Here is a 9,014-nt window from a genome sequence, read left to right on the forward strand (position 1 = left end):
TGACACTTGACTGAGGGCACTTCTCACCCCTCCTCACTCAATTTATTACAGAATCACAGAATAACAAGGTTGAAAGAGACCTCCAAGATCGAGTCCAACCCATGTCCTAACACCTCAACTAGACTATGCCACCAAGTGCCATGTCCAGTCTTTTTTTAAACACATCCAGAGGTGGTGACTCTACCACCTCCCTGGGCAGACCATTCCGGTACTTTATTATTCTTTCTGTGAAAAACTTTTTCCTAATATCCAACCTATACCTTCCTTGATGCAGCTTGAGACAGTGTCCTCTTGTTCTGTCAGTTGCTGCCTGGTGGAAGAGACCAACCCCCACCTGTCTACAGCCTTCTTTCAGGGAGTTGTAGAGAGGGATAAGGTCACCTCTAAGTCTCCTTTTCTCCAGGCTAAACAACCCCATCTCCCTCAGTCGTTGCTCACAGGGCTTGTGTTCCAAGCCCATCACCAACCTTGTTGCCCTCCTCTGGACACACTCAAGCATCTCAACGTCCTTCCTAAACTGAGGGGCCCAGAACTGGACACAGCACTCAAGATGTGGCCTCACCCGTGCCCAGTACAGGGGAAGAATGACCTCCCTGCTCCTGCTGGCCACACAATTCCTAATTCAGGCCAGGATGCCGTTGGCCTTCTTGGCCACTAGGGCACACTGCTGGCTCATGTTCAGTCGGCTGTCGACCAGTGCCCCCAGGTCCCTTTCTGCCCGGACACTGTCCAGCCACACTGTCCCCAGCCTGTAACGTTGTTGGGGATTTTTGCGGCCAAAATGCAGAACTCAGCACTTAGACTTATTAAACTTCATCCTGTTGGACTCTGCCCATCCATCCAATCGATCCAAGTCTCTTTGCAGAGCCCTCCTTCCTTCCAATAGATCGACACAAGCTCCCAGCTTAGTGTCATCTGCAAATTTACTAATGAAGGACTCAATACCCTCATCCATGCCATCAATAAAAATATTGAACAGAACTCGTCCCAGTACAGATCCCTGAGAGACACCACTGGTGACTGGCCACCAGCTGCATGCAGCACCATTCACCATCACTCTCTGGGCCCACCCATCCAGCCAGTTCCTGACCCAGCAAAGAGTGCTCCTGTCCAAGCCATGGGCTACCAGCTTTTCCAGGATATGCTATGGGAGACAGTGTCAAAGGCACATGTCCTGTGCTGCAAGCCTTACGGCACTCTCTTCCTCGCTCCCTGCCAACACATCATCAGTGTATTGGTAAAGCTGCACTCCTTCCTGATTTTTCATTTGTTGAAGGAGTTTGGCTGACACATTGTGAGCAATGCTTGGTGGGTGCTTACACCCCTGGGGTAGGCGGTTGAATGTGTGAATGTGTTCCTTCCCAAGTGAATGCAAATTGGGTTGATCTTCCTCCCAAGCTGGCACCATAAAAACATGTCCTTTACATCTAACACTGCCGTCCACTTGTGTTCGGAGGCGCACGGTGAAGCCGTGAGTTTTGCAATGTTTGGCACAGCTGCAGTCAAGGGTCCCCTGTTTGCGTTAAGTCTCCGATAATCGACTGTCAAATGCCAGCTCCCATCTGGTTCTTGCACCAGCCAGACAGGGGAGTTGAATGCAGAGTGTATTCTAAATTTGATGTCTCTCTGCTCTAAGTTTTTAATTACTTTATTTATCCCTTGTTTGGCTGCAGGCGGTATGGGTATTGTTTGACATTAGTTACAGCAGAAGCAGGCAATATTGGAGCCAGTCTTAGGAAGTTCATTTTTTTTATTTTTCCCAAAAAGATTACTGTGTGAGGTTGAGGCAAAGCCAAAAGAGCACACATCTCCATTTCGTAACTGCCAATTTTTTCCTTGAAGGATATGATATCCTAAAATGTTTTCTTCATGATCAGCTGTTGCAAACATATGTGAAGTCATCTGTTTTTCCCCAGGCAACCATAAACAGACTGCTTCTGCTGTAACTAATGTCAAACAATACCCATACCGCCTGCAGCCAAACAAGGGATAAATAAAGTAATTAAAAACTTAGAGCAGAGAGACATCAAATTTAGAATACACTCTGCATTCAACTCCCCTGTCTGGCTGGTGCAAGAACCAGATGGGAGCTGGCATTTTCGATAGGAATCTCCCCAACATTTTGCCTAAATGTAATTAGTGAGACATCAGCAAAAAAAATTAAGTTGGAAGTTTTAAACATATCTACAGCAGTTTCAAAAGTTGTTCATGTTCTTTATAAGTTTTCTTTACTTTGAAAAATAACTCTGTTAATCAAACAGAATTTAATGTGCATATTCTATAACACAGTAACTGTTCATTTTGTTATTGCCATATTGTGCACTGTTTCTAATAATTTATTTTCCTGCAGCAAGCTTGCTTTTTTCTTAAAACTGTGCCTGTGGGTCTTCTGTTTTAGCTGGCAAGAGTTACCCCTGGAAGTGTCCTTGCAGGCAATGAGGGTACTAGTGCAGTTTGTTCAGGGAGATTGAGAAGCAGCAGTGACAGAGCAGATGTCCCTGCAATCCCCTATTCCTCTGTTTTGTAGTGTTCCAAAGTTAAATATATCAGTGAGTAAACTGGCCATGTGACTGCTCAGAGCTGCCAAAGCTGGGCCTTGCAGGGAGCTGCAGGACTGCATGGCCCTTGCTGTTTCCCAGAGAGGGCTGCCTGCGCACAGGGGCTCAGTTTCAGCTGGCAAGGAAAGCTGCAGAGTGTGAATTTCCAGCAGCCTCCTGCCCCAGGGTGTCCCCCGGGAGCAGCCATGCGCCAGGCCGTGACTGCCAGCTGCACATGCAAAGGAGCCGGTGTTCCACACCACGGCTGTGCCTGGGACAGAGACACGAGTGGCCACAGAAGTGGCCATGGCACTGTCCACACGCTGTCCCTGCTGCTTCTCGCCCAGCCGCTGGCGGGGCACCAACTGCCAGCCACGCACTCCTAAAGCCACGGGCCCACTGGGACACTGCGGGGGCTGGTGGAAGCCAGCGGCCATTGTGACACAGCGGGGCTGCACAGAAGCCACGGTGCTTTGTGACCCGTGGCTCCCAGGAGAGCCTTTGTGATGCTGGGGACCTACCCGGAAGCCTGGCTCCACTGTGACACCAGCACAGAAGCTCGGGGAGCCCTGGAGACCATGGGGACGCTATGGAAGCTGATGGAACCCTGGCTCCAGTGTGACACCAGGGAAACTCAGGGAGCCCTGCAGACCCTTGTGAGGGGATGGTCAATAATTAACTCATGTAAGCACAAGTTAACTATTAAGAGTCAGCAAAGGTTTATCACAAGCCTGAGAAGCAAGATGCACCTTTTGAAGGTAAGAGAAACAGAACCTGTTGAAGCCAGCACAGAAACTGCTGAACAGCCAGTGAAGGACTGTGCATGCTGCAGAGAGAAAGGTGAAAAGTGCATTGTGACAAAGACTACTGATCTTCATCAGAAAGACCCCCGAGGAAGAAGAGGACCCTTCCTCAGTGCAGCCACCAAGGTTCACGGCAAATGCGTGGCACCTATGCTAATGATATTAATGATTTCTGTGAAGTAATTTGTGTAACCATGCCTATCCCAAGGAATGTGATGAATATTCATGAATGAAACCATATACTGTGCTCCGGCTCTCAATAAAGCAAATACCCGCTTCTCTGACTCTGTCTCTGAAGCGTCTCTAGGCCTGGTTTGCAGCGATTCACCCTTTGTGACACTACGGAACCTGGTGGAACCGAGGGGCCACCGTGACACTCTGGGGCCTTTTGGAAGCAACGAGACCCTGGTGGGAAGCCACGGGATGATTAATGCTGGCAGGAACCTGCTGCAGGTGGGCTCCTCTCTCCCAGCTTCCACAAGTGCTGCTAGGATGCCACTGCGGCACTGGCTTGTCACGGGCTCACGGCTTCCTTTGGGAATGGCTCTGCTGCAGGATGGCATGCTGCAGAGAATGCAGGTAGATGTTGTGCTCCCTCCTGGCATGCAGGTGGACAAGAAAGCCTGATCCAGCCCCCGCTCAGCCCATGTCTGGCTGTGTCATTGGGGCGGGGCAACTTTGGGAGCAGCCCCAGCCCTGCTCCTGCTCCCGGCTGGGCACGCAGCTGCTGGGACACAGGTGTGTCCTGATGGCCCCGCCCGCCCCCTCACTGGTGGACAAGATTTGGGGCACTTTGAAGCCATGTTAGGGGTGAATTCGGCCGGTCAGAGAGGGAAGGGGACAATTTGAGAGGGTTTCTGGGGTGTCCCTCTTCTGCCCCCATCCGCAAATCTCCCCCTTCTATTGTTATTCCCTTCCCTGCCCCTTCTGGTCCCTCCTGTGCCCCCAAAAGCCCCCGCAGAGGGGGAGGGACCCCCAGTGTCCACAGTCCCGGGTTTATGGGAAAGACAGCAGCTGCCTGGGACTGCGGTGGGGACTGTCCGTGAGCAGTGCTTGGCTTTGTGGCACTGGGGCTGGGCACTGGGACTGGGACTGGACACTGGGACTGGACACAGGGAATGGCACAGGGCATGGGACACAGGGCACAGAACATGGCACAGGAGACAGGAACATGGCACATGGCACAGGGCATGACACAGGACACGGAACACAGCATGCCTGCCCCAGTGCCCAGCACAGAGCGTGACCCGAGGGTCTCTGTGCCTCACATGCCACCTGCCACCCCCCATTGGCACCTCTGTGTCCCCACCGGGATCCCTCCTGCCCACCGGGTACAGGTTGGTGGCCTTGGACATGGGGCTCCCGGTGCAGGTCCTGCTCTGCCACGAGCCCTGGGGACACTGCGGGGTCAGGTGGTGCCACCCTGGCACTCCAGGAGACATTCCCAGTGTCCCCACTCACCTCGTCACTGCCCAGTGGTACCAGGTGTCCGTCCACCAGTGAGAACTGGGACACATCCCACACGATGGCATTGGGGGGCACTGGAGCCAGCAGCAGCAGGTACGTCCTCATGGGGGTCACTGAGGGGACAGAACAGGGTCACCCCTGCAAGGGACTGAGGGGTGGTCGTGGCTCCTGGAGTCCCCCCTGAAATGATGGGTGGGGGTCCCGCGGTGCTGCGGGTGGCAATTTGGGGGCTGGCTGCTCATTTACGGGGGTTTGGGGTCTCCAGGGTGGCCCCCAGTCCCTCCTGATGTCCCCTCCCAGCACCTCAAAGCCACCTCCAGCCCGTGCCTCAGTTTCCCCCCTGCTCTGCAGGGACCACCCGGACCTCATGTTCTGGAATTGGGTTTATTTGGGGGGGGGGGGTTGGGGCTACTGGGATGGGCTGCTGGGCCAGTGGGGTGGGCCAGGATGTGGCCAGGCTGGTGGTCATCTGGGCTGGGAGCTTGCCAGGCTGGGGGGCTGCAGGGCCAGGGACCATCCAGAGCAGAGTCCAGCTGGGATCCATGGGTTTAGTGTCCATCCAGACCAGGGTCCAGCTGGGATACATCAGACCAACATCTGCTGGACCAGTGTCCATCCACACTGGGCTGGTGTCCACCTGGACCAGTGTCCAACCTCTCCCGCCCCCATCCTGCCCAGCCCAGCCCAGCCCAGCCCAGCCAGTTCCACTCCTCACTGCAGAGTGGACAAGACCCATGGTCAGTCCCAAGATGACCCCAAACCCCGTCCCACCCACCCCACTGGTCACCCACCCCAAGCCCCAGGGCCATCAATGTCCCCTGGAAGCCGGGCCAGCTCTGGATCTCCTGGAAGAGGGCGTTGCCAGGGCAGTCGGTGTGGCCGAGCTGGAGGTGGCCGCGCAGGGTGAAGTCCGGCTGGACATGGCCAGAGTGGACGGCGCAGGGCAGGAGCTGGTCCCGCACCAGGGCCAGGGTGTCGGGGTCCGGCAGGGTGGCCATGAAGTTGCCAACGATGCCAACACCAAAGCCTCGGGTGTTGTAGCCTTGGTGTGGGCACCGACCCAGCGCCACCCCCGGCCCTCATACAGGTACCCGTCCGAGCCCACCACGAAACTGTGAGGACACGACGGGGACAGTGAGGGGACAATGAGGGGACAGTGAGGGGACAGTGGGGGACAGTGGTGGGGGCCATGGGTGGACAGTGGTGGGGACAGTGGTGGGGACAGTGAGGGACAGTGGTGGGGACTGGGAAGGGACAGTGAGGGGACAGTGGAGGGACAGTGGTGGGGACAGTGAGGGGACAGTGAGGGACAGTGAGGGGACAGTGGAGGGACAGTGATGGGGAATGCAGGGGGACAGTGATGGGGACCACGGAGGGTGATGGAGACCAATGGGGGTGACAGGGACTGTGAGGGGTGACAATGGGGGTGGCAGTGCCCACAGGGGGACAATAACCCACCCCACAGGGGGGTGCCCGGGCCCATGGGAGGTGACAGGAACCAGAGGGGGTGACGGTGACCTGTAGCCGATGTCGTCCCAGCTACGGGTGTCCTGGTGGAAGTGCTGCATGTCCCTCATGGCGCGGCCGCAGGCGCCAAAGGTCCGGCAGGGCCGCGCCGGCTCCAGGGTGTGGTGCAGGAACATCGAGCCCAGCGGGGGCCGCAGCAGGGATGGGGTGCCCCGGTAGGGACGGGCCCCCCACAGGCAGCGGGGCACGATGGCCGGGCACTCTGCCAGGACAATGGGATGGAGGTGTCCCCTGAGATCTTGGGGACATGGGGGGACAAGGAACTCCTTGGGGACACAGCAGAGGCCTTGTGGGGACAAGAAGCTCCTTGGGGACATGGTAAGAGTCCATGTGGGGACAAGGGGCTGGACAGGTCCTTGGGGACACGGCAGTGTCCATGTGGGGACGGTGGCGTTTGTCCAGCTGAAGGAACCTCCTGGGACTCATCGAGGGAACAGGGAGTGGCTGCTCAGGGGGTCCCTTGGCTGGGACATGGAGGTGCCCCGTGTCCAGCAGACACAGTGGTGGCCATCCAGGAGACATGGTAGTAGCCACCCAAGGGACGTGGTGGTGGCCCCTTCCACACCCTCTCCCCACCTTTGTGGGGTGACAACCCCCATTTGTGCAGTGACAACTGCCATTTGGGAGGTGACAACCCCCTTTTGGGGTGACAACCCCATTCAGGGGGTGACACCCCTGTCTGGGAGGTGACAACCCCGTTTAGGGGGTGCCACCCCCACTCAGGAGGTGCCACCCCGCCCGTACCCACGTAGCGCTCACTGAACTCCCGCACCACCCAACGAGCCACGGCCGCCACCTCCTGTGTCCCCACGTCCCTCAGCAGCTCCGGGATGGGCAACAGCATCCTCAGCAGCCCCAAAATCGCCGCCACCTCCTTCTCCAGACGTTCCCGTCCCACCAGCGCCCCAAAATCCCGGCGCTGGTTACTGCTGGGGAGTCTCCCCGCTTCCAAGCCATTCCCGGTCCTGTAGTAGCCCCGCAGCAGTTCGGCCACCGGGAGGGGTCCCCGGGCCAGCCGCACCCCCAGGACCACCCCATCCAGGGCCCCGATGGCCACAGGGTCGGGGACAGGGTATGGGGGACCCCTCAAGGTGTGATTTTGGGGGTTCTCCACATTGTCCCAGCAGCCGTTGGGTCCCAGCGCGGTGGTGTTGCTGTCACCCCCCTGCGCCAGAAGGAAGGATGTCCCCAAAGCCTCAGCGATGGTGACAGCCAAGAGGGGGTCGGCGGGTGGGTCCAGGCTGGGGAGGGGTTGCCCAACCCCCCCGGATCTCAGCCCCACCTCGATGCCGCCCAGGAGGGGACTGAGGGCCACCATGGAGCCGTCAGGGGCCAGCACTGCCCCAAGCTCTGGTGTCACCAGGTTGTGGCAGAGGAGCTCAGTCAGGAGCTGCCAATGGCCCGAGGTGACAACCGGGGGGTGTTCAGGGGTCCCAAAGGGCTCATCAGCACTGCCCGGCAGCCCAGGGTGCTGCAGACCCCCAGCCCCCTCCCCAAGGCCACAGCGGTGCTGGGGGAGTTGCCCCAGGCCAGGGACTCGACAGCGTGCAGGATGTCAAGCAGCGAGTCCATGTGGCATGGGGGGACAGCTGGGGACACACCTGGGGGGACAGCGGCTGGGGGGTGAGGGGAGTTAAGGGGTCAGAGGGGGTTGAAGGGGTGATGCACCCAAAAATGTGCCAAAAGCAAGGGGAGGGCACCTAAAACAGCGGGAAAGGACCCAAAATAGGGGAAAGGACCCCAAGGAGAGGGAAAGGATCCAAAATAAGGGAAAAGGACCCAAAAGAGAGGGAAAGGACCCAAAAGAGGGGGAAAGGACCCCAATCAGAGGGAAAGGACCCAAAAGAGGTCCTGGCGTCCTGCCATGGTGTGTCCCTACCTGTGCTGGGGTGGGCACAGATGCTCAGCACCAGGAGCAGCCACATGAACATCCTGTGGGACGCGGGCACACCCTGAGGGACACAGAAATGTCCTGTGGGACACGGGGACACCTTGAGGGACGTGGGGACCTCCTGCAGGATACGGTCCCAGGACCTCGGAGACTTTGGCCCCGCAGAGGGAAAGGGACAAGGACGTAGGGGGAGGGGCAGGGACACACGGAATGGGATGGGGACACACGGAAGGGGACAGGGACAGCGACACATGGAGGGGAAGGGACACGAAGCCACCAGGACACACACCAGGGGGACAATGTCACCGCACCTGTGGGGACGCTGCCACCAGGATGTGTCCGGTGACACCCAGCATGGGGCCACGTGACCCCGCGGCTGACACTGACCCTTGCCCTGTCCCCAGGCTGAAGTCCCCTGGGCGCATTGGCCCTGGGCACCTCTGCGCTGGCCTTGCCACCGTGGTGGCTCTGGGACACCCTGGTGGCTGTCACCCGCTTCTGGGCCACTTGTCACCGGCTGAACAAGTGCCCCCGTCACCCACCCTGCTGGGTGGTGATATTCAGCTGGGACACCACGGTGGTGACATCGGGGACATGGTGGCAGGAACCGCATTGGGCAGCCCTTCGCCGTGGCCGAGACGATGGCGGTGGCACCGCGGTGGCACCGGCGCTGTCCCAGTTTGTGTCCCCATTCCTTTCCATGTCCCCCCACGGCTGTGTCCCCCCATGTCCCAGCCCATGGCCATGTCCCCATCCATGTCTTAGTTCAACATCTTTATTTTTACCCCA

At 58.0% G+C, this 9,014-nt stretch overlaps 1 protein-coding gene across 1 annotated transcript; it reads right to left on the reverse strand.

Annotated features, from left to right (window-relative positions):
• Positions 1-622: 622 nt before the first annotated feature.
• LOC309583599 (N-acetylmuramoyl-L-alanine amidase-like) lies at positions 623-7,652 on the reverse strand (the record flags this gene model as incomplete). Its single annotated transcript, XM_082299341.1, is given in 7 exon segments — positions 623-714; positions 4,650-4,740; positions 4,802-4,920; positions 5,583-5,852; positions 5,855-5,919; positions 6,326-6,536; positions 7,079-7,652. Coding segments are annotated over 7 exon segments (1,422 nt in total).
• Between the last annotated feature and the right edge of the window lie 1,362 nt (positions 7,653-9,014).

This window comes from Coloeus monedula, assembly GCF_965178545.1.
Source record: "Coloeus monedula genome assembly, chromosome: 31".
Taxonomy (NCBI): domain Eukaryota; kingdom Metazoa; phylum Chordata; class Aves; order Passeriformes; family Corvidae; genus Coloeus; species Coloeus monedula.